This window comes from Parasteatoda tepidariorum, chromosome 5, assembly GCF_043381705.1.
Source record: "Parasteatoda tepidariorum isolate YZ-2023 chromosome 5, CAS_Ptep_4.0, whole genome shotgun sequence".
Classification (NCBI taxonomy): Eukaryota; Metazoa; Arthropoda; class Arachnida; order Araneae; family Theridiidae; genus Parasteatoda; species Parasteatoda tepidariorum.
Genome location: NC_092208.1, coordinates 81,958,822 through 81,985,360, shown reverse-complemented (window position 1 = coordinate 81,985,360; position 26,539 = coordinate 81,958,822). Strand labels below are relative to the sequence as shown.

The following is a 26,539-nucleotide window of genomic DNA, read 5'->3' as shown; positions in this document are numbered from 1 at the left end:
CTAATTTGTACGATATTAAGTCTTACATTTAATTGCATTTAGGCCACAGAGAAATTATGATTTTGAAGAATCTGCAGCAGATTAGATCTGAAAATTCTGCTGCTGAGCTGATGAATAGAAATTTTTACCCAGTTTTTTAACAGAAAAAAACATTTGTGTAATATTTTGTCAGTGGTTCGGTTTTATCATTTAATTAAAACAAGAACTGCAGAAATAACATTTTTCTCTCAATTTCATATTACATTGATAACCATTTTTAATGTTTCCCTAATTTTAAAAATCCTAAATACTATAAAGTGTATTTTATTATACTTTCTATTCACATGACCAAATCATTAATTTTTAAAAAAACTTGATCTTATAAAGTGAAATATTTTTTTTAAAAATTAATTTTATTAAATAAATTACAAACTAATAACAAATCTATGTGTCTCTGTCCTAGGGAATGTACAACACATATAGTAAGAATAAAGTTGTTCTCAAGAATTAACACGACAGTGATATGAAAGAATAAGGAAGTTTTACAACATTCTATGCTTAATTAAGACTCTCTTTCAGTTAGTTCAGTTCGATATCATCATATATTTATTGATAAAACTATCCTTTTCAATTTTGATTTGGATTCCTCCATTATAAGCAGACGACAGAGTGCGACCAAGATCTCTATCTGTGAAAATTAATTTTATTATTTATGCTGCTTAGAGCTTACATGGTAAAAACACGTCCCACCCCAATTCAAAAATTTCAATTTTAGAAAGCTACAAGCTAAAATAAACTGTTCTGCACTCGAGAAAATTCAATTACGAACCATGGTCATCGACCAATGATATCGTTACGTGAACATCTGGCTGAAACTAAAACTGTTTTTGTTATCGCTAGAAGTGATTAATTTTATAGATCAATAATTTTATCCTCTAGGAAAATTATCAAAAATCTCAAGTATTTAATAAATAGGTGCTGTTAGCAGATTTTAAAATGAGTCGAAGACTTCAAACTGTTGCTGCTGTGACTTGTATGAAACTGTTGCTTCTTTTATTTAATGTGATATTTTGGGTATGCGCAATTTTCATTTATTTAAATGACGTAATTAGAACAGCTGTGTTTGCGTTTCCTTGTTTGTTATTATATTAAATGCTACGCATAAAGTCATGTTAATTATGAATAACTGTATTTAATCTTATTATTTTTAATATAAATAAGTTTTGTTTAACGTAAAAGGAAATTGATTTTATGTTTGCTATCTAATAATTACAAGCAGTTATTAACGTGACATATTTTTCTACTTTTACTTTTATTGATTTTTTATTTAATCTAAACTACTATCACATATCATTTAAACAATTGATAATATTTAAGTCACTTTTGTTTTAAACAACAACGTTTAAATAGTGAAACCAGAGATTTCATTTTCACTTTAATTTATTTTCGATTTTAACGCAAGTAGTTTACTTAATAAATTTCATTTTTGATCTTTGTTTTTATGAAATTACTTTGATTTCACTTATGGCTCTTATTAATATATTTTTCACTTATCTTTGCACAATAAGCTTTTATAAGGGATGTGATATATTTCTTATCCCAATCTAATTAAAGATATATAATTCATATTTACTTATTGAATATTAATATAATTAAATATTTTTCAGAACAGAGAACTTGACAAAATGTAACACTGAAACACAGAACAAAAAATAAAGAAATAAAAAAAGTCATTGTCTCATAGGCTTCTCACCTTTCTGAACCATTTGACTAAGGTAGGCCATAAAGCAGTCAATAGAAAATATTGTGGCCATCTTTCATATTTACTACCGAGTCTTTCATGGGACTACTTTCTCAAGCAATATTCGTTGGTGAGAAGTCTTATTAGGCAATGACTATTTATACAGGGGTTCTTAAAAGATGTCCAATCAGACTGTCAGGTTGAGTAAAAAGTCTAACTATTGCAACCACCTTGTGAAGGGGCTAGTTGGGTACAATGTTGGGTGTTAGACATCAAAAATCTGGTGTAAAGTGGTGTCATAAACTGTCAAAAACTTAGGACATAGGAGACATTTTATCAGATGCTAAATCTTGCTCAATATATATCATTATATACCAGGGTTGGCAGGTTTTTGACATGTGACAGTTTTTGACAGTTTAAACCATGGTTTAAACCGTCACGTCAAAAACCTCACTGTCGAAAATGTCAAAAACCTATATTCATATGTGAAATTTAATTAATACATAAAATTTATATATTTTTTATAGAGGATAGTGTTTCTAAATATGTTCTAGAAAAAATAAATTTAAAATTTTGAAGAAACACTTATATTTTGAATAGTAACCAAAATCTTGTACTTTTGAAAACTCACATCTTTTGTAATATTATGTATTCATTTTCATGTGTTATTGAAAATCTGCAGTGATATTATTAAGAAATTTATTTATAACCAAATTTAGTGTATAGTATAGATTATACTAAAAATTAGACATTTTTAAAGATAAACATTAGCAGTTTTGTACATTAGACATCTTTTAAAGAAAAATCTTTTTAATATTCTTTTAAATCTTCTTAATAATCTTTTTAACATAAGACAATACAAATTTAAGTGCTTTCTGTTAAATACACAGAGTAGTTAGTGTCGATTTACAGTATATTCAGCCTATTCATTTACTATGCTGAAAATTTAGTTTATCCAAATACTTGTGAATTTCATTTTGCTGAATACTATATAGTTTTGTTGAATATCTAAATATTCAGCTGTTGAATAATTACTTCTTGCTTTCAAGATATGCATTATTTGTATTCTTAATACAAGTGGAGAAAAAAAAATTAAGAGATAAAAATTGTTTTAAAATGATAAGTGTAATAATTATAAATAAATATAATAAACAATATGAATTATATTTATCATTATTCATAAATATAACTACTTTTAAATTCAAATTAACATACTGGATAATAAAGATATTCGGTATAACATTAAAAAAAAATTTTTATACACTTGTATCTTATATCAAGTTTGTATTTATACAACATAACTTGTAAGTTCCTTATAAATATTAGTTATATGTTCCTTATATGTCAAAAATGCATAGTAATAAACTTTTAATTTTCTTAAGTATCAAAAAGAAAAAAAAAATTTTTTTAAATATAAATATTTAAACAATTTTTGTGCAAAATTTTTCTGCACATGCATTTGAATATAAATTTCTGAGATTTTAAATCTGTTATTTTACCTTAATTTTAATTAAAAAATATTTTAAAACCTGCTGATTACCTATAGTATAATTAAATTTCAATATAATGCATGGCAACTGTTGGTAGTTTTGAAGTTTATATATTTTCTTGGCAAACTTCAGTTTTTGACGTTTTCGACGGGTTTTTGACAGTTTATACCAGTATTATACCCTTGTCATGTCAAAAACCACTTTTTGACGTCAAAAACCCAACCCTGTTATATACTACAATAATTATGATTTATATTATATATCACAAATAAAAATATTGCCAAAATTATTAAAACTATCGGTTTTTCTAATAATAATCTTAATACTTTAAGATCAATACTATAACTATTCGGCATATATTACTAGCAATAACTGTGAGTTGTTAATTATTATGAATCTAAATATTGTTTTTTATTCTTTTTATGTTACAGTTGAGACAGATTTTTTAGATTTAGTAAAATTGAATTGTTGGCCAATAGTTGTCTGATTTCAACTTATAATTTTTTATTGATTTATTGTTACTAATTATATTCAGTAGAATATGTTAGACCGTGCGAACAAGACTTTAGAGAAAATGCAAGCAGTCATGGAGAAATTTTTTAAAAAAAATATTATTTCTTTACAAAACTTTTCTTTGATGAAAAAAACTTACATCAATTTATTAGAAATATAAATGTAATATTTTATAAAAAATATAAATGTTTGTTTAAATGAGTTAAAATTTTTTTCAATCAATCTATTAAAAGCTCAATCAATCAATCTATCAATCTATTAACCTTGAGGTACCTTTTAAATTAATATTAATATTTGGTACAGTTGTAAGAATGAATTTCCTAGTTATATGTTAATTTATTATGTTATAATAGATTTAGTACTTCTACATACTAGTCTATGCAGCTCAGCATCAGTCGAATTTCAGTTTTATTCATGCAAAACTGAAAAAGTGAACTTGGAGTTAAGAGAGCTTCATTTTTGTTATCGCATACTTTAGGGGAAGCTTTAACTCAAGCCATCTAGCTTTGAGCACAAGCACCCGTCTTAGCCCATACATCAACCTTTCTATTACCACTGAGTCCACATTGGTGTGGATTCACTTAAGAACAATAATCTGATCCATCGATTCCAACTTTTTTATAGATTTTGGATAATCTAAGATATCTCAGAAGGTTGGATCATTATTTATGTGTGCAACGAAGATTTTTAAAATTTTTTTTATATATAACTAATATCTGGTGCTGAACCATCTTCATCGAACTCACATTTCATTTCTGAGCAGTTTTAAATTGCCATATAATATTACACATGCAAAATTCATGAGTTTATGACTATTAAAATTAGCTTATTTTTTTGCTGAATTTTGAACTTTTAAGTGAGTATGACGTTTTCATCTGTCAATTTTATCATCATGCTTGTCTGCTTTTCGTTTGTATTCTCTATAAAAATAAAATGTCTTGTTTAAAATTTTTTTCTCGCATTTTTCATTATTTTTGATATTTTCACTGCAAATGAAAGAGATTATATGCTTTTGGTGTCATTTGAAAGCACCTGTTAAAAGTTGGAGACATTTTCTGTCTTCAAAGAGTTTAAAAACTTTTGTGGAAAATTAATGAAATTCAGGACCGAAGCTTCCTCATTGAAAAGCTGTTTGCTAACTTCCAAAGATAGAATGAGAAGTAAGCTGGTCACAAAAAAAAACTCCTTCCACCAGTATAAGGTTGGTGATTAGAAAATGTGTCATCAGCATAGACTTTTTATCGGTCCGGTTCAGAGTTATATTGTTCCTTGTATTTTCTTTGGATAGGTAAATCACATGGTATGATCCAGGTTCTATGGTTGTCATCAGCTTAAAAATTAATGAAAATAATAAAAGTGTTCACTTGTAAAATATTTATCTCTTATTTAAATATTTATTTAATGTCCTTTCTTAATGTTCTCTGCTATTATTATTATTTTTGGCTTTGATAATTATTCTGAATTCACGTAGTGCTATATCCAAAGTGCAATATTCTGAATGACTTGAGATCAAGACCTCAAAATACTTAAAACTATGAACTGGAAAGGCAACTCAAAACTGAAATCTCTTCTTGAGAATATATGAGATCCACACCACATCATCGCTTCACTAAAAATTAACTTTATTGTTCAACATTTTTTTATACAAATCTTAAATCAGTATCTAAATTTATCAGCTGTTCTACTATAAGGAACAGAAAATAAGATCTGTAATGAAATATATTTAATTTTATTATTAGCTCTGTGTAATACTGTGTTTAGTTAACAAATGTAGTTTAAAACAATGGTCAGAAATTTGTTAAACATTATTAAAGATTAACTTTTCACACAATTATGGAACAATCTTATTGGGCCATGGTAGCTCAGTGCTCACAGGGTCCAGCATTTAATCCTCTACTCTGCTAAGAACTACTGATTATTTGTGATATACATGCTTGTAAAATCTATGGAATCCAAAGTCCTGTGGTTAGTCGCTGTGAGCAGTGCCATAGGTAAAGGGATCAGGAGAAAGTTTTCTTCCCCTTCAGTCCTCTGACTAAATTGTGAAAGTGTCCTTAAGAATGAGTGGTGTTACCATCTATCTGTAAGGTTCTGAGCTGAGATATACTATTACCCTTGGAGTTTTCTCTTATCAAATGAAACGTACCCTTCCTGACTTCTCAAAAAACTAATGGCTGCCTAAATTGGCTTGTGATCTCGTCTCATGGTCAAATAGTGTTATTAGAAACAACCACAATTTTATTGGCAAAAAACAACAATAATCCTTGGATCCTTCGTTAAATAAATAGTTTTATTAGGTCATTTAGGGTTTTAGAGCAGCCGATAAACACTTCGTATCACTTCGAAAATTTTGTCTCCCTTTTATTCAGTTGATTTAATAAAGATAATTTTTTTTATAAAAAGTAACTAACAGGAATTTTAAGGTGAAATTATTATTTTTTGCATGATTGAACAAAGTAATTATTTGCTTAAAGAGCAAAATGAACAATTCCACATTAAATATATTTTTTAAAATTTGTATAAAATGTTTTTTTTTTCTTTTGGTGGCTAATAAAATTATAAGTATATTATTTATCATGAGTCTGTAAAAATTGTTAATTTATAAGAAAAACTGTCAATAAAAGGATCTAAACATTCATTATTGTTGTGCTGTTTAAAGTACCGAAAACTATTTTTGGTGAGCTTAAAAAGTTCTTATTTTATGTTTAAAAATGGCTCAAGTACCCTCTTTTTGTTTTTATTTAGCTTATTAATTATCTATGTCAAAATTTTTAAAATATCTGGGCATAGGATTTTTTAGGAAATATTCTAGATATGAATAGTTTGTTTTTAATTGTTTATAATTTTCTTTTAATGAGAAACGTAATTTTTCCCCTTTTCTTAAAAAATGTGGTTAATATATTTTAATTGGTAACTTATAAAATTTTTATAATTATTTAGGTCGCAGGAATAATATTATTAGCCTTTGGACTATGGATGAAACTTTCTCTGCATTATCTTCTGGATCTTTCGGATGATTATAACGATGCGGTTCCTTACATTTTTATTGGAACGGGAGCCTTGATTGTAGTTGTTGGACTGTTTGCCTGTTGTTGTACTGTTAAAGGTCAACCCATTTTATTATATGTGGTAAGATTACTTCAGAATTTTAAAATAATATAAGAAATTTAATTGCATAATTTTTTTTTCCTGTTTCTAAACCGTATGAGATGCAGGGTTGTAAAAAACCTGGGTATATTTGAAAAAACCCAATCCCCTGGTTTTTTCCCCAGCGTTTTATTATCCTATTCTTTCCGAGTTCAATTGAGTTTTTTTCAAATTTGAGTTTTTCATTATTTTTTTAAAATTCTTTATATTCTTAGCATAAGTCTTGCAGCATTAATAAACACCATTAATTTAATTCATAACTAAGCCCTTAATAACCATAACTGTTAATACATTTTATTGTTAATGTCATTAACATTGATAAATTAGCAATAATATTTTTAACTGCAGCAATAGGGTCTAATTACCTTTGTAGGATTAACCTATTCTGTTTTAGAATTATGAAAAACTACTAAATGTTTAAATGAAGAAATATATTATACAAATTTAAGTGAAAGGCATCAAATTAATTTTTAGCATGAAAACTGTATTTATGCAATGGTGTAGTGCAGTGGTCGGCAAACTTTTTAGCCAAAGAGCCAAACATGAACATTACAACAATTTTTAGAACGAATTGGGAGCCAAATCTGCTTGTTTAGTAAACTTTTATTACACTAAATAAGTAGTACACTAAATAAAACTAAATTTCATACTTAATAAATATTTATTAATGCGAACAATGTGCTTGCATCTCCTTGGAAAGTTTGAGCAATTCAGGTTTGTATGCTGTTGTTTTTAATTTTAGGCATGATTCCAAGTTCTCATCAATAAGAGGACTTCTCAGTTTACTCTTGATAATGTTCATGCTTGAAAAAGATTGTTCGCATATATATGTAGAACCGAAAAGGGAAAGAACAGCAAAAGCGAGCTTTTTCAGCTGATCGTAAGAGTCAGGAATACTATTCCAAGCGTTGAATATGATCATGTCTTCCTTCTCCAGGTCATTCAAAGCAGACCACTTGTGTTGTGATGCCAATTTGTACCCCCACTCATTTAGAAAAAGTATGCGCGCATGCTTGTGGTACCTTTGTATCACACCGGAGTACGCCGAAAACATACGAACAATTTCAGCCTGTAGCTTGTACATGGTTTGTGTTTACGTTTACGAAAACTAATAAACTTTGGCTCGATGTTCGCTACGTATTTTTACAACAATATAGAATTTTAATTACCTATCTGTCTTTTAACTTAAACAAAAAATTATACATGCTCTCGATTTACAGAGGAATTTTAATTTATCAAAATAAGATGTAATTTTTTTTCTTATCAAGTTTTTTTTTAAATAAAAATATAATTGCGCCTTCCGTGGATATTTGTGCCAGAGCCGCACTTAAGGAGCCAAAGAGCCACATGCGGCTCCGGAGCCGCACTTTGCCGACCACTGGTGTAGTGCATTACTTATCCAACTGTGTTATTGTGTCCTATGTTATGTACAGTGAAAGAGAACTTCTAGAATAAGCTTTAGTTTTTTAACAACAAGGAATGCACCTGAACGAAAATTCTAGAACAAGTATTTCACCAGTTGTTAAAAGGTGCTACATATTAAAAGTATCATGTAACTATATGTATTAAGGTACGGAAAAAAGTAATTCCATTTTTACAATATGACTAATTTCAACTGTTTTGTGAGTGAATTAGTTTCTCAAATTTTTGTGAGAATACCTTAGCACATTATTTGCAATTTCTAGTAATATGTGTCTTTAAAAAAGTGAATTAAAAATTTTAAAACACAGAATATAGAAATAATGGAAATGTAAATATTTCAATATATGCAGTTAAGAGTTTATTCTATTATAAATTTATAATAATAAAATGCAATTATGATAAAACCCACCCATATTTTTTCTGGTCTTGGAGAATTATAATTTTGATGATGTCAATTTAATATTTTCATTTTATTTGCAATGTTTGTGAAATGTTTTTTTAAAAGTATAATTTTAAGATTAACTAAATATTTGTCAGAGCTTTCACTATACTAGGATTTTTAATAAAATGCCATAAAACTATTTAAAAATAATTAGATGAAACATGATATATAAGCTTTTTTGCTAAAGTACTTTACAAGATTTTTGAGCAAAAAAAATTTCATAAAAAAAAGGTCACGACAAGAATCGCAGCATTAAATCTTTTAAAAAATTCTTATGATAGATTCTGCCTTTGTAAGCAGGGAAAAATTGCTCAAACAAATTTAAAAAAAGCGATTCTAAGCTACGATCAAATAATTATTAGCAAGAAAAAATGAAACTCTACAATTAAAAAAAATCTTGTTTTTTTTTTTAATGAAATTTTAAAACTTGTATTCAATTGAAACACATCAAAGCTTCTAGAATGGTAAACGAAATTCTATTCATAAGGCCTGTGGCATATTAGCATTTTGTTCCAGATTTTTGATCTGATTTTCGCTTTTTTGCTAAAGAAATTTTGATCAACACTTAAATCCTGATATTTATTTGCTCTTTCTTTTACTATCCATACTGTATAATCCACTATATCTATAGAGATAGAATAGATGCTTGAAAAAAATATCTATTAAAATATGAAAAACACGCACTTACATTGATATATATACAGTAAAACCTTCGTTAAGCGGACATTCTTGGGTTCGAAAAAATTGTCCGCTTATGAGAGTTGTCCATTTACGGGAAGGGTACACTAATAACAAAGTTTAGCAGTGTAAATTGTTTGTAGAATATTTTCAAAGATGTAAAAATAATTAAATAATCTACAATAACTATCTACAAGGATATTAATTTAACCTTTAAGAAAGATAAAAAAGAATATATAAAGAAATTTGATATAAATACATAATTCTAGATGTAACTACAGACAAATAAATATAATTTTCCTATTAGCATAGATACGCAAGCTAGACATATGATACCGAATTGGAGCTTTCAGTCCTCAGTCGGTTTCAATTATTAGGTTTACACCCCCTTACACCTACCTACCATTTAAAAGGGAACATGGTTAGTACATTCTTGAAAGTAAACCTTCCACAATTCACAGAAAAAAAAAGCAATGCATACCTGTAAGTCATGAGGACCTATGGAGTTGATTATTCACAATTGATCAGCTATCAAGTGTCTGAATAAGTGTTTCATTTATATGAACACATCTTACTGCTCTCTTTTTTAACACAGTCTNCCGTAAAAATATTTTTTAGGTCTACGTTATTGGTCTACTTTCTTCTGTCCTGTTGTTATTTTATCAAAAGACAGATGAATAAATATTTTTTGTACAGTATTTAATGATGTATTATGGTAAAGCTTTCTTAGTTTGCATAAGTCGAGGGGATATTGTGTATGTTAGGTATTTCAGTCAAAAAATTTTCAGTCTTGGCCTTTTTTCCAACTTGCACCCATGCTGCTGTCCGAATTATTTCAGGAGAGCAGTATTATTCTCTCTCCTTTTTTTAAAAAAGATAAGACAAGGTTACAGGAGAAAGATTGATTCTTCAGTAGTAAAATAGCTTAACAAATATATTTAGTTATGGATAAGGCAAAAAATTTACATGCTTTAAAAATGATGAAAAGTTGCATTTTCCCCCCTTGCAATTTAAAGCAGAAATATTTTTTTTTTAAAAAAATTTAGAAAAAGTAGCGTCCTGTTTGAAGAGATAGAAAATAATGTTTCAGGGCCAAAATGACTGCCCGTGTTAAGGGAGTGTCCGTTTTGCGGATTATGTATATAATTGTTTATTCTTAGAAGATTCCCGGGGAATTAAAAATATGTCCGTATTGAGAGGCGTCCATTTTGCAGGAGTGTCAATAAGAGGAGGTTTCACTGTATATATTTTTTTGAAAGTCTGAGTCAAAAAAGAAATTTAGAAAGTCTGAATAAGGAAAAATATTATAATTTAATATGCTTTTATTTGAATTATTAAACTTCAGTTTCAGTATTTAATGCTATTAGATCAGTGTTTTGAATTTAAATGAAAAATTAAAAGATTTAACACTTGAACCACAAAATAATATGAAATTTTTTTAAAACAAAAATCATGCTCTATTTAAATTATTTGAAGTGTTCTAATAAGTAATATAATTTTTATTCGTAGTGTTGTAGTACTTTTATTATTTTTCCTTTTTTAATTTTTGTATTTGAAGTTAAAGTTTTGCAAGATTCATGCAAACATAATTCTTAATCTTGTTTTGAAACAATTAAGAAATTGAAGAATTCTTGAGTAATTGAAGTTAAGTAACCAGCTGATAAAAATTATTTTTAAAATAAAAGATTGGAAGGTTTCTCTTAATTTTTTTAAAAAATTCAACTAACTTTAGCACTAACTTAACATAGTATTTTCGAGAAGTTGAGTTCTGGACCTCTGTCCTTGATTACAGGCTTAAATTGTTCTTATACCTGTTTATTGCACCATTTTTTGTGATTGTTTTTAAATTTGTGCATTTAATCTTTATCAGTGATTTTTAGCAAAATGATTAAAGTTTGATATAATGTTATGATTTGTTTAACACACATTCTTTTCTATATTATCGAACCATTAAAAATTTAATTATTTTTATTTTTGCATTCTTTCAATATGAACTTAACAGTGTTTTAAATTTTAATTTAGTTGGCTATCTTTTTGAGTCTTGTATTCATCTGTGAAGTTGCTGCTGGCATAGCTGGGTATGTATACCGTAACAAGCTACAAAATGGATTTGAGACTGGTTTAAATAACAGTATAACACATTATGGCAATGGGCGAATTCGAGATAGAGATGTTGATATGCTTCAAAAATATGTGAGTCTTTTTTTTTTTACATTTACTTAAAGTTATTTATTTTATTCTTTTTTAAAGATGCTTCATTTTTTTCACACTTTATCTTGTGATAGTTTTGTTTTATAAATTTAAATTAAATTAATGCAAATGATTCATTGTCTTTTGTTTAGATGTGATATCATAATTGTTAATAGTTAAATATTATGATTAGTCTACAAAATACACAATTTAATATAAGTTTTTTATTAAATTTATATTGAATAAGTTTAACTGCTTTTCATATATTTTATTCACTTTTGTATTGTTGTGTGTAATTACTTTATTTAGTTTGCAAAACTTGCCATTCGCAGTATTGTTAGGTAAAATTTATAAATTTGAAAGCCTTTCAAATACTTATTTTGTTGTGCTATCTTTATTACCTTATTTAGTTAACAAAATGAGAAATCCGGCATTAGTGTTTCATGATATTTAAATTAAAAAAAATTTGGAAGCTTTTAAAATATTGCAGGTGCGTAGCAATTTTAAAAATGATTAAAGATGAAAACATACACATTAACTAACATATGTATAAAATAGTTTTCATTTCTTAAAGATTTTTTTAAATCAAATTGCATTTTTAATCATTTACTCACCATCTTTCCTATTTTCTTAACTAACATATGCATGTGATAGTATGCAAATTTTATTTTTCAGCCACCATTAATTGGTGTTATTGATATTTCTTTTACAAAAGTGTAAATGAAAGCATACAGGCTTTTAAGTCATATAAAATACTTTCAAAACATTATAGTTACACTTGAATGTTTTTGCAAATGAATATTAAAACACAATATTGAGATTGTGGCATCCTGATAGAATATTTGAATTGTGACCCTAAACAAGAATAGTGTCTAATTTTCTTAAAATTCACTGTATTAAAATTTTTTAAATCGTGCTCTAACCATATATACTTATATATGAAAGGAAGTTAGCTCACATAGACATAATGTAAACCCGACTTGATGTTTAAAAGAGAAAACAAGATGTTCAGCAACAGAGGATCCTCTTGAAACAGTTGGTTTGCACTCAAGCCTTCCCTTACTCTTTTGAAATCAGTGGTTTCCAATTTTTTTCAATTAAGGAACCGTGAATAATTAATCTTCTTTTGGCAGAATTCCAACTTTATGAATAAAATTTATTAAGATAATTATGAATGTTATAACCAATAAAATACTATTTTTAAATATTTAATTAGAGGTATGATGATTTTTAATAGTTTTATTATTACTTATCATCGAAGTTTCAATTGCTGAAACAAATGCTTCCATTGATTTTTCGCTAACCGCGATCCGGAAGTTTAAGGAAATTCAAGGTCTAGAAGTTACAAGAAATCATTGATCACATTTATGTCTAAAAATTCTTGTATATTTCATTTAAAAGTATTAGAACTAGAATTTACACTTGGCATCTCTTTCATTTGTAAAGATTTTTTCTTTTTGAATAATAAATGTTATTAGACATAAAAGTAAACTTATACATAATTATTCATTTAAATTATGCTGCACATAATTTATTTAGAATTTCGTGTTTATGAAATATCAGTGATTTAAATTGATGAAGACATGGATTTTGAAATGTGTCATTAATGATTTTACTCGAGAAATTTTCAGAATTTTTAAGTCGGGGTCACAATCACCCCTGAAATATTAAAATGCAAACTAATTATTAGAAGAGAACTCCTCCATTGCGTAATCCTTAGTTATCATCTTTTAATTTATTTTCATTTGTATATTTTAAAATTTTCTTTTCAGTATTTAAAACTTCATGGCTTACTCTATGTTTGTCTGAACCAGGGTTGGCAAGTTTTTGACACATGACAGTTTTTACCGTCACGTCAAAAACCTTGGTGAAACTGTATTTTTATTTGAGTTCAACTGTTTATAATTTAAAATTAATTCATTTTTGGGCAATAAAATTAGAAAAATAATTGTTAAAAGATATTTAAGAACAGATTCTTGCATTTTCCCAACATTATTATATCAAAACATACTTTTTGAAGTAAAAATATTAGGATACTAAACAAAATTTTCAACATTTCCAAGCATCATTTTGTTTGGCATATTACATTACTGAAGAATGTCAAGATTGATTACTTCCATTCATAAAATCTTGTTTTGAGAAATACATGTACATATAAAAAGAAAGCCTCATAAAATAAACTTTTCTTATCAATTTTGCTTTCAATTTTTTCTTATCAATTTTGCTTTAATTCAAGTGCTTATGTCTCGCCCATCCAGTTCCGCATCCATTGAAAGAATCTTCTGGAATTTAGGACTCATCCATACTAAACTCAGAAATTGACTGGGCAATGAAAAATGCGCAAAATTAGTCACTTGCTATCGTATACTTCAGCACAGTGACCCCGACTACTGAACATGTAATTTTGTTTGTAATTAAGTTTTGTTTAATGTGCGTTTTCAACTGAGTAAAAGTTTTTAACTTGACAAAATAGCAGTAATTCATGAGTTTGTTAGTAGTTCTAAGTTTTGAAATATTTGTTTAGCTTATTTCTAATATTTAAGAAATGCCAAATTTTAAATTCTTCTTTTTAGTTCTTGAATTTATTAATAGTTCCAAGCTTTTTTGTTTGTTTGTTTATTTCTAACAATTAAGAAGTGCAAAATTTTGAACCCTTTGCAAATCAAGCTATAATGATAATAGTAAGTATCACTATTTTCAATAAGTATATTACAATTTTTCTGTATGAATGTATATCCTTCTATAAGAATACATGTATATAGTTGCAAAATCAATAGCAATCATTAGCAACATTCATTTATAAAGGCAATTATGTGAAAATAATATATTGTTCGCTATATGCCATAAATTTAAGAAAACAGTGGGTTTTTGACGGTTTTTACCGGTAAAAACATGGTTTTTACCACTGTCATGTGAAAAACCAGTTTTTGACGGCAAAACCCCAACCCTGGTCTGAACACTTTCTACACATTTAAATTTCAAAATGAAGGAAAAGCAAAATTTGCAAGGAAAATTTCTTGGTAGGAAGCAGTATACCTGACCAACAACGACTGGTTCAGGTTGTCTAGCTCCTGACTGGAACTTTGCTTCAAGAGCTCATTCATTGAATTTAAATATATATTGTATACTTGCTTTCCCTGTAAGTTATACCATCCCATTCTGATAGCATTCATTCAGATATAGCATCACATTCTTTGTCTTTTGAAGATCTGGACTTCTTCTCCCTTAGGTATACTTTTGTTTCTAACTTCATTATTTGTTTCAGCTAAAATGTTGTGGTGTTAAGGACTTTGAAGATTGGAATGCCGTGTGGAAGAATGATTCAGTTCCTATCAGCTGTTGCAAGGATAGCAATGCTTGCCAGTATGCACCACTCATGGGCACGGATGATATTTATGTTGAAGTGAGTATTGATTTATTTGTTGCAACCATTTAGGTAAAAAAAGTTACACCTTGACAAACAAGTGATGTNAGGAAAATTTTTTTTTTTTTAAAATGGCAAGAAAATTTATCGAATTTTGTTCCGGTTTTTTGGTTTTCCGGTTTTCTGATTTCCGGATAACGGGTTCTGTACTGTATATATATATCTATATATATATCTTATTCAGTTAGCTGTTGAATATATTATCCGTAGCAACAATTTTACTTTGGCCCCAGTTTGGTCCAAATGTGGCTCAATTTGGGTCCTATATGAACATGCACCAAGAGACCAACATTGGGATGTCTAGAATTTTTAACACAGGTTAATATAGGCTGAATAATGACTATAAAATAATGGGCGAGTTTTACAATTCTATATAAAGCTCTGATATTGGTTGTAAAGTGGCTGTAAGATATCGGGTAAATCAGACAATTCTATATGGAACCAATGTTGGAAAATTACAGCCCTTTGACTCCTGAGCCAAGATTTGTGAATATTGATCCAATGAGGGCCCATATTATTTTGTTGCTACAGATACAGTACAGAACCCGTTATCCGGAAATCAGAAAACCGGAAAACCTAAAAACCGGAACGAAATTCGATAAATTTTCCCGCCATTTAAAAAATATTTTTTTTTTTCTCCTCATAAGATTTTAGGATTTTCCTTTCTTTTTTGAAGGATGTTTATCTTACCATCATTTTGGAAAAAATCATTAGTGTATTTCATCGTTTTTCCTTCTTTTTAAGATTATATCCAAATTTTTTTTTTTTCAGTTTGGTTTAACAATTAAAAAAACGGCTTTTTGTAGCGATGCAGAAAACCGGAAAAATCAGTTATCCGGAATAGCGATGGTCCCGATCATTCCGGATAATCGGTTCCCTACTGTACTATTTCTTACCACTAGTATGGGTTAAATATATTTAAAGATTGGTCATACTTTTTATCCAAGCGTGAAACAGCGAGTTAACACTAAACATACCAACACTTTACAATACAACATGCAATAGCCGATCTTTTGACCAGTTATGGTATGTTTAGCATTGAAGAAAATCTTAGCTGCATTGAAATGATATACGCTAATTCGTTTTGGCAGATCGCAACTCTGATATTGCATTCATCATTCAAATAAAACTTTTTATTTCTTAAAGAAAAAAAAACAATCTTATTGTAATAGAGCTACCATGGAACCTTTTTTTCAAGTCTACTTTAATTTTAAGATAATTATAATGTCTTAAAACGAGGATTAGGAAACAGTTACATATTATTATGAAATAAAGGTGCTCAACTTTTTTTGGAAGAGGGTTATAGGAAGAAAAAAACTTTTTTGTAGCTAAAATGAATTTAGCTTTTATATCAAGATTATTTACACATTGTTATAGTGTAATATATTTTCGAATTAAAAAAGCATTTGAGTTGAAATCTTTAAAACAGAATTAAATTTTTTGGTGGAAAAATTAATTAGTAGGTATTTTTTTCATGTTTATAAATTACTTAAATCTTTTTTAAACAAATTTTTGAATTGCATTTATTTTTTATAAGTTTTAATTGAAGAAAAATAATTTAAAAAAGCTGAACTAAATGTTTAAATACTGGCTTAATATAGATAAACTAAATCTTCCTTTAATTCAAAATATTAATTAATAAATTAATGATTAGACTAAAATTTAAGGAAAATAAAGTATCATCTAAATCTAGCAGATTATATAAAATTTTTCATTAAATTGGATACATTGGTTAAATTAATTGCATTAATTGTTAGATTAATTGCATTCAACATTAAAATGAAAGAAGGAAATTAAAGTTAGTTTACACTTAACATTTTGAATGTTAATTATTAATTGAAGAAAGATTTGTCACTGAACACAATATTGCACGCTGATAAAGGAACTTCATTTTCAACAGGTTAACAAAATGCTATAAATTTATATTTAAGAAATATACAATGGATCTTCAAACTATATAAATTTTCCATCTCCAAATTTTCGACTGTTCTTTTGACAAAACTATTAGAATCCTGTTTTCCATATTGCAGCTACTCTTCATATTTTGAGGGTAACTGTTAAAATCAGTTGAAAATAAATGTTGCATTTACTCTGAGAAAGTATGTTTCTATGTTTAATTTGGTAACTTATAATCTTATCTGCACAAATTAATTAACATATTTAAGTTTGGGGCCTCAAAGATTCAGATTAAGTTTTAGTATATGAAAATCTAACTATTTGATCAAAAGTTATTTTGGGTGCTTGCTTTCTTTTTGCACACTTTACAACTCTTCAAGTTTGATTTCTATAATTTCATATTCATTTTACGATAACAAGAAAAGTAATTCAAGCATTGGGATGAATTTACTTTTGTTGAAGACTTTTTGAGTAAAACTAACAAATATTTGCATTAGGTTGGAGAAGTAAATAAATTATAACCATCTGCACTTGACCAAAGAGTGATTCTTGTTTCTGTTTTAGTTACTGTGCCTTTAATGTATTTTTTAAAACAGCATTTGCTAATTGTAAAATAACTTGCATAAATCTAAAATTTTTCGGTGAAAGTATAAAGTTAAAGATACCTTTCTGTCGAAAATGTTTAATGATGTGATAAAGGACCTGTTTTAATCTATAATTTCATTTGATTTAGGGCTGCTATAATAAAGTTGTTGACTTTGTGAATAGAAATTTGGGTGCTTTGTTTGGTGGCCTAGTTGGATTGGCATTTTTCCAAGTAAGAATAATCTGGAAGATTTCCTACATTTTCTTTAATTTGTTGTAATGCTCTATAGTGTTTCATGATATTAACATTTGTTAAATGTTGTCTGTAAAATTAGAATAATATTGCAATTCAAAATTACATCAATATTTATGAGCAAAGTAAATATAAAGCAATTTTTTTTATTAATCTTNTTTCATTAGGTTGCTCAAATGCGTATTTGTTTCGTTTTGATCGTTTCTACCCACATTTGTTTCATTTTCATTTGTCTGTTTCGGAGTAGAAGATATTGACTTTACAAGGTATTTGTCCATCTTACATTAACGAGCAAAAAATTTGAACATCTTACATGAAGAAACCTTACCTACGGTAAACACGTGGTTGCAGAGAAATGCGCTCTGAAAGAGGTTCCGTGGTTCGGAAGGATGGTGTTCTTAAAGGTTCTGAACAATACTGGTAAATAGGGACGCTAGATAATGGGGCAGATGTGGAAAATAATAAAAGATTCATTAAGAAAAGTGAAACGGATTTTATTCTAAATGGTGCAAATGAGAAATTTTTTTCAAAATGCGAGAAATTCGGCAATTTCGAAATTGGCTTATAGAATACGCGAATTTCTCAAGGTTATAATTTTTTAATACGAGAATATAAAAAAATATGCGAGATTCTCGCGTTCTCGCGCTGTGGTGAAAACACTGAGTAAATAAATTATAACCATCTGCACTTGACCGAAGAGTGATTCTTGTTTTGGTTTTAGTTACTGTGCCTTTAACGTATTTCTTAAAATGGCATTTGCTAATTGTAAAATAACTTGCATAAATCTAAAATTTTTTGGTGAAAGTATAAAGTTAAAAATACCTTTCTGCAGAAAATGTTAAATGATGTGATAAAGAATGTGTTCTAATGTATAATTTCATTTGATTTAGGGCTGCTATAATAAAGTTGTTGACTTTGTGAATAGAAATTTGGGTGCTTTGTTTGGTGGCCTAGTTGGATTGGCATTTTTCCAAGTAAGAATAATCTGGAAGATTTCCTACATTTTCTTTAGTGTTTCATGATATTAACATTTGTTAAATGTTGTCTGTAAAATTCGAATAATATTGCAATTCAAAATTACTTCAATATTTATGAGCAAAGTAAATATAAAGCAATTTTTTTTATTAATCTTGTAAAATGATACTTAACTAACAATGTAAAATTGTATTAATAGTTAGAGAGGTTTTATAAAGGTCAGTCTTTTTACAATTTTTGTAATTAGGTGGTTAAAACTATGCTATTACCATTAGTTTGTCCGTCCAATTGTGTTGCTGTTTCAAACTACAAAAAACACCTCAGTTTTAAGATAATTTTATTTGGCAGGAACAATATTCTAAATCTGAACAGAAATTGATTTATATTTCAAACATTTTTGTTATGTTTTGTTAAAAAAAAATGAGAATGCCCTTTTCGATAGGTGACAAACTATAATTTTTAGCAAGCTTTTATTTTCACAGTTAATGGTTATTAAATTGGTTTTAAAACTTTTTTTGTAAAGTTTTTGTTTTTATTTCTTATTAGTTAATAAGAAATATAGTTTAGTAAAATAGTTTTGTATTAGATTAATTTGAAATTGTAATTTATAAAATAATATATATGACATAAGAAAATATCATGTTTAATAACTATTTAAAAGTATACTTTTAATTTTATAGATTTATTTTAAAAAAATGACAATGGTAAATACTTAAAAAATCAATTTACTTAATTTAATCAGTTAAACTTTCTACTCAATGAATTTTATGGGAAAACAGCTAAAAAGCTCTATGAATATCTGTTATATATCCTTATTGTTTTGTTCTTAAAATTTAGCATATAGTTAATGTTAATAGTCACTGAATACTGTTTTTTTACTATATTTTTCTAATTGTTGTAAAAAAACTGGAAAATAATTATATTTTATACTTAGATTTTAAATATTATAAATTTTAATGTTTAATATTTTGGCAAGTTACGCAGAATTTATTTTTTACTTCAACGGCAGCTTCCTAAGCAGAGCAATTCAATATTATACTTTATATAAATTTATTTTGTAATTAAATTAGATTAACTTAATAGGTGTCTTAAAATATATATTTATTTTCTTGTTATTATGATGGAAAAAAAACATTCAAGCAAATAAAAGACAAAGTTAATTCTATTTTTAGAAAATGAAAGTGTCTTTAACTTGGATAAGAAACTTGTCTTTAAGTTACTTTGAAAAAGTATTTCTTGCTTTATTAAAAAATTACCAACATCATATTAAAATTTTAATTACATTAGATTATAAACATTTGTTTTTATATTTTAAAAAGTTGATTTATGTTGCATTTTAAACTATCTTTTCTTTTTAATGTAGCTTTTGGGAGTAACACTGGCATGCTGTCTAGCTAAATATGCTGATAAAGCCAAATATGAACCAGTGGCTTGAGCTTCTAGTAAGTTTACATTGTTAAATATTACACATGCTTATTAAATTTTTTTTCAATGCTATGTTATTTAGTTTCATTTACAAACCTCAATTCTTAACTGTTGTTAAACTTCAAGTAGTATATTATCTGAGTCATCTTTTAGAAGAAACAGCATCACTTTTAATTAAAAAAGAAAAACTTTTGACATAATGTCTTTTGTTTTTAAAAACAAGCCCTTTGTGGAATAAATTGCCCTTTTTCACTGAAGTGTGATCTTTATTGAAAATATAAAACTCTTTTCAGTTGTCTCTCCGTTTCTATTTCTAGAATGTGTTCTGATATATATTATTTTAGAACAATTATAGATTAATATTAAGGGACTAAAAACAAGTTCAATTAAAGAACTAAATATATTTATGTGGGTTATAATTGTATTTTTGTCTAGAAAATTTTTAATTTATGGCACTATCCCATGTTTCTGGAAAATGCTTCTTTTTTAATTAGGTGAGGTTGGCAAGACTGTAAACTGTGTTCTAAATAATTATTCTGTCATTAAATAATTTATTATATTTTGAATTCTAATAATAGTTAACTATGTAGGTTTGAAATTCTCAATAATAAAATAGCATATTGATTTTTATCTATTTTTTATTGTACTTTTAGTGAAAAATAAAATATCAGCTTTTACAAATTATCACAAAAAATGCTATTTCCCATTTTCTGACGTTAGCAGCAACAAAGTTGAAAGTAAGGCATGTGATTTTTTCCGTGAAATTTTGCAAAATTCCACATATCATTGGTTCGTGAACTTCCTCTCAAACGAAAATTTATAATCTGACTAAATTTTCCCAGAGTTCAACAATCTGCTACTCAAAATTTTGAAACTTTCGCTTAAATCCTGTTTACGAGATATTTAAAATTCATCAGGGGACACACAGGAACCTCTTTGTCATCAGTGGTAATACCAAAAACTGACTGTGTCCCGAGGCCCCATAATGGATAGACAAATAAGAAAAAGTAATTTGAAAAATTGGAATGTAAATTCGATGAAAAATTAATGGCATAAAACACTATTTAAAAGTACACAGTAAGACTTAATAATGAAACGCCCACATATAAGAAAAATAAATAAAGATAAAGCTATGATTAGAATAACCAAATAAAAAGAAATATAAATTGCCAAATCATTAAGAAAACTTTAGAAATATATCAAGTGCTGACCCCTTTTGAAAATCTTGAAAAATAAAGCAAAAAACATTTAATGAGTAAAAATTTTAAAAAAAGTACTGCCATCATGTTTCAGGAACAAAAAATCCTAAATTTCACCGCATAGGCCTATTTATGCGGGCTTCAATATCAGACGAATTATTTGAATGTCTTTAAAATACTTTGAATTAAAATACTGTGTGTTGGCAGGCAGTGCGTCCCCAGATGAAGTGCTGCTTTGCTAATACACATATCTTAAAATATTCGTTTTCTGCTAGAATTGTGTTTCTGACTTTCTAAATTAAAATAAGACAAATTTGGTTTTAGCGCTTTACCATTTTGATTTATTATTTTAAATGTTATTTACTTATTTTGTCTTTTTTTGAATTTGTGTAGATCAGTTTCATTCTTTGATTAGATATTTACAAGCATGTGATTCTTCCGCTAATTGGCGAATTTTCTCCATTTTGAAAATTTAAAACCGTGCCGGAGTCCACTAATATTGCAATACATTATCATGCTATTTTAATATCAAACATCAATTTTCATATTTATCTGATTTATAAGTTACATGCTGCAATTTGTATTCACAAGATTTAAAAATCATTCTTGCAATTTCTTTTTGCACATTTTTAAAATCATCAGGATTCATATTCATGTGTTTTAAAAATCCAATATCGCGATTCTTATTCACGAGAGTTCAAAATCCAGCCTCGCTTTTCGTATTAATGTATTTTTAAAATCCAATATTGCTTGTATTGATATTTTGATTCGTAATCACTTGTTTGTAATATTGAGCATCGAATTTTGTATTTATTCATAATTTAAAAGCTACGCAGTGTTATTAGAATTTTCATGATTTAAGAATCTCATCTCTTTTTCATATTATTGCAAGCAAATTAAAAATTAAATATCGCAATTTACATTTTCGCTTTTTTAGAATCCAATATAACGATTTGTATTTTCGCTTTTTTAAAATCCGATATCGCAATTCATATTCACGCAATTTAAAAATGCAATATTGATTGCAACTCAAATTCTTGTGATTTTAAAATCTAATATCGTGATTCGTGTAGAAAGTAAGTTTTTCTTAAATTAGTTACTATATACATTGGTTGGCAATTTAAGTATAAATCTTAGTTCAAAAAATTATATTAAATGTGAAAAATGTATGGTATATGAATTATTACCTTTATATTGAGTTTTCGCATTTGAAATTTCCAGGATCTTTAACTTTGTGTTACAATTAATATTGAATGAATCGGTATTGGTATATAAATTGCCATTTAATTTTCCAAAGCTATAAACTCTTTTCTAATTAAGGAATTTTCAAATTTTTTCATGTGGGTTATCTATTATCTTAGGAAAATAACATTAGTTTGGGATGATAACAATTTATAAGGAACCTACGAACTCAAAAGTTAACCAGTGTTAAATGTATAAATTATAACTCTAAAACCATTGTGTTTTATGTCAAATTTAATCTAACTTGCATTGCAAATTTTTTATAAAAAGTAAAAAATGTTGATTTTTCTAGGATTATTAATTTATTTTTTAGATTTCTAACTTAAATTACATAAATTTTGAGAAGTATGTTTATTTTTGGAAAATTACTTCAGTATGTTAATGAGTGAATTATTTATTTAGATAAAATAATATTTCCTTGTTGTAATACTTTAAAATTTGTGTTTGAAAACTTTTTATAATTTATTACAGCTTAGGTGGAAATTAACAATAGTCCGTTGATCAGAGACCATCATAAAATAATTATTAGTGGTCTCACAGACCAGCAATTGATGTAAAAGGATTGTATTTTGATTTTCGATTTCTTGATTTGGTCAGGGTTTTCTCACAAAGTAGGATATTTTATCATTATTGGGACATCACAGCTTTTCTGTATTTTTCATGGCGATTTAGTCCAAATTCTTTACTGTATAGCAGAGGCAGTTTCTTTGTTGAATTTAAGTACTATAATGTTTGGCCATGTGAGATACATCCGAATTTGTTATGAAGAATGGATATTTATCGCAAAAATATTAACAAATTGATTTGAGAAAAATTGATTTAATATTTAGAGAATTTGGCCATACTCAGAATTAATAAAATAAAGTCCTTCTAAGGGATAAAGAGAATCATTCTCAAGTCAATCGACAAATATTTCTGTAAAGATAAATTCAATGGTTGAATTTGAGAGTCTGAAGCCCTCCTTGTCCAATCGCCAAGAGTTCCAAATTTAAAGTAAGAGAATTGTTCTTAACAAACAGTTAGGAGCATGGGAAGAGGAAATATGTTGTGTCTATTGTGGCATCATAGTATTCTGAATTTCTTTTAAATTTATTTTTAATTTTCAAAAAAATATAATTAGAGGCATGTAAATGGTCAAAGAGAATGAATATGAGGGCAGATTTGTATTATGTTTTATTTATACTGAATCCTCAAACAAGTAACTAAATTATCTTAATTTCTACCTCTGATTATAGCTTTAAATTATTCATTTTATATAAATGTCAATAAATGAATAAATATTCATAATTATGTTCTGTCATTAAGCATGTTTACTATGTTAGACAAAAGTGTTAAATAAACAATAGTTCTAATTAAAGTCCCAATTAAAATATTATATGAAAAACTCAATGTTTGTGGAATTATAAATGAAAACGATTTGTTCATTATAATATGCATCTAATTTTTCTTAACAATTGCTATATATTTTAAAATAAAAATATCATAATATATATTTTTTATTATTATTTTTTGCAGGTCTGTAGATGAATTATTTGGCATGGTTTACTTTTGCTATATGTTTCTTCGCTTTGTCACAATCTCACTAACAATGTTTTTGTGCTCTCAATTTGTAAAGCATTTATTCTAGAGCCTTTCGAGAATTTTATATACATATCTCATTTTAAATATATATTTAACGATCTTGTCAGGCTTTTATTTTTTAAACTATTATAAAATATATTTATTCTATAAAAAAAGGATTTATGTTTCTGATATTTTATATATGCATATGTTATTCTTTTATATATTTTACTATAAAGGTCACTTAAATATATTTCTGAATGGTTTGAAATAAATTAAAATTTCCCTCCATAAAATATAACTATACACAAAATTTTTAAAGCCTTTTAATATTGCACTTCTGTATATTCGTACACTAGAAAAGATATAAACTTATACCCCTCAAATTTCTAACTTCTGAAAAATCCACAAGTCTCGATAGATAATCATTATTTTTTATTGGAGGTATACCAGTTAGCAGAATTTACGCAGTGAATCTTCTGCATTATCTTCCAAAATTTTAATTTCTTGGCGATCCCAAGGTAGCTAATCAAAGACTATTGTAATAATTGGACTTTATCTAACATGCAACCTTACATATCTTAATTCAATCTTACTTATGCTAATTTTGCTCTAAAATTGCACATGTAAGATTGATAAAATTTATACACAAATAAATCTGGTTTAATTTATATTTTAATTAGAATTTCATAAAATAATAATTTGAAAAAGTGGAATAAATTCAGATATGACCTGAAATTAAGTAATAAAATGTTCAAAATTATTAAATAAAAAAAAAAACCTTATTGTATTTCTTATTAAATCCCAATCAGCAGGGCCGCCATTGGAGACTAAAAAGGCGACTAAAACGACTATTTTAAAGCAATAGCTACTATGGCGACTATTTTAGTAGAAATATGAGTAAAAACTACTAATTTGCAATGAATTGCATAAAATCGGCGACTTTTTTTAAGCCAATTAGCGACTATAATCAAGAATAGCTTCATGAGTTTCCCCCTTCCCCCGCTTTTTTTTGCCTCGCTTTCGTTTTATCCTAACTTTATGCTTCCTTACTGTTTGATGTCAAAAGCAAGACAGACATGTTTAACCAATCAGACTGATGGAATTTGAATTCGCACTACGTGAATGCTCCTGCTTCAGAAAGCTAATGTAATATCTCTGAGGGTTACGTTTTCCCCCGTCTTTTAATTTGAGCAAAGTAGCAAAATTAAAAAAATTCTCTTTAATTACACAAAATGTGTAGTTAATTTTTTTAGAGCGATTTAGAATAGAAAAAAAGGTTTTTTTAAAATTTTTATTTTACTATTTATTATTAAATATTTATTTTATAGTAAGGTTAAAAAAAATTTATGTATGAAAGTAATTGTCATTTCTACTTCATTTTTTTATAATGCTTAAAATTTTAGTCCCTAGCTTTTTTTTTCCAAATGTTTTTTCTTTATTTACAACTATTGTTTCTTATATGATATCTGAAGCTTTATGCCTCATAAAGAGTAAAACTAAAAATAGATATTTTTAAAATGTTTAAAAATTCTACAGCAGTTCCCTAAGCATTCCTCTATCTATATATTGTTGGCAAATCCACAAATAAATGTACATTTTTTATAAATATGAGTATCTAACTGCATATTATTTGAATTTTATACTATTACAGCACAAATAATTAAAATTGTGTTAGAGGAGGATATGATGTTAGCAACTATTTTATATATCTTGGAGACTATTAAGGGGACTTTTTTTCATATATGATGCAACTAAAGCAACTATTTTTCTTGTTTTCATCCAGTGGCAGCCCTGCAATCAGTTAACAAAATTAATTTTGAAAATCAAATATCTATATCTCTTTAGCTATATACCGTTAGATTACTAGTTTAAGTTTATATTTTATAAGTTTTAGGAGAGTTTAACTAAACTTTGCAATAATGAAAATAATAGTTTTTATCTGTTGTTTTAATGGCTATTTAATAAATATTTTTTGTCTGATTTCAAACAGGAAAGCTTGTCCAGGGTGCGTAGTATATTTAAGACGTGCTTAAAGTTGCTTATTTTTGCTTTTTAAAAGCCCTTAAAGGTGCTTTTTCATTACGTGTTTTTGAAAAGTGCTTAATTTTCAATTTTTTGAAATGAAATTTGTTCTTTACCGTGTTGTTAATTTTTCTACGAATTGGGCGAAAAGCGTGGTTTTCACATTGTATACAGTGTTTTCAAAATTCATTCAATCACAATGCATTTCGACGTACCGTCGGCCCGTAGTGTATGAAAGCTCCAATCATTTTACATATTGGATTAAATACTTGCGGGTCCGCATGTGCGTATACTGAGCTGGATTCAATGGGAAGACTTCTTGCACTCTCATATGTAACTCTGCTGCATTTTGC

At 27.2% G+C, this 26,539-nt stretch overlaps 1 protein-coding gene across 1 annotated transcript; it reads left to right on the top strand.

The window, feature by feature from the left end:
* Nucleotides 1-798: 798 nt before the first annotated feature.
* Nucleotides 799-24,871, top strand: LOC107442182 (tetraspanin-7). The gene is made up of 7 exons (XM_016055676.3): nucleotides 799-1,053; nucleotides 6,664-6,852; nucleotides 11,435-11,605; nucleotides 14,868-15,005; nucleotides 17,656-17,739; nucleotides 20,099-20,177; nucleotides 24,117-24,871. Exons 1-6 carry the CDS (start codon nucleotides 976-978, stop codon nucleotides 20,168-20,170), a joined length of 732 nt encoding a protein of 243 aa, XP_015911162.2. The 5' UTR covers nucleotides 799-975; the 3' UTR covers nucleotides 20,171-20,177; nucleotides 24,117-24,871.
* The last annotated feature ends 1,668 nt before the right edge of the window (nucleotides 24,872-26,539 follow it).

Coding starts and splice junctions, on each gene's coding strand:
- LOC107442182 (XM_016055676.3), top strand. CDS start 976: ATGAGTCGAAGACTTCAAACTGTTGCTGCTGTGACTTGTATGAAACTG. Junction 1,054..6,663: donor TATTTAATGTGATATTTTGG/GTATGCGCAATT, acceptor ATAATTATTTAG/GTCGCAGGAATAATATTATT. Junction 6,853..11,434: donor AACCCATTTTATTATATGTG/GTAAGATTACTT, acceptor ATTTTAATTTAG/TTGGCTATCTTTTTGAGTCT.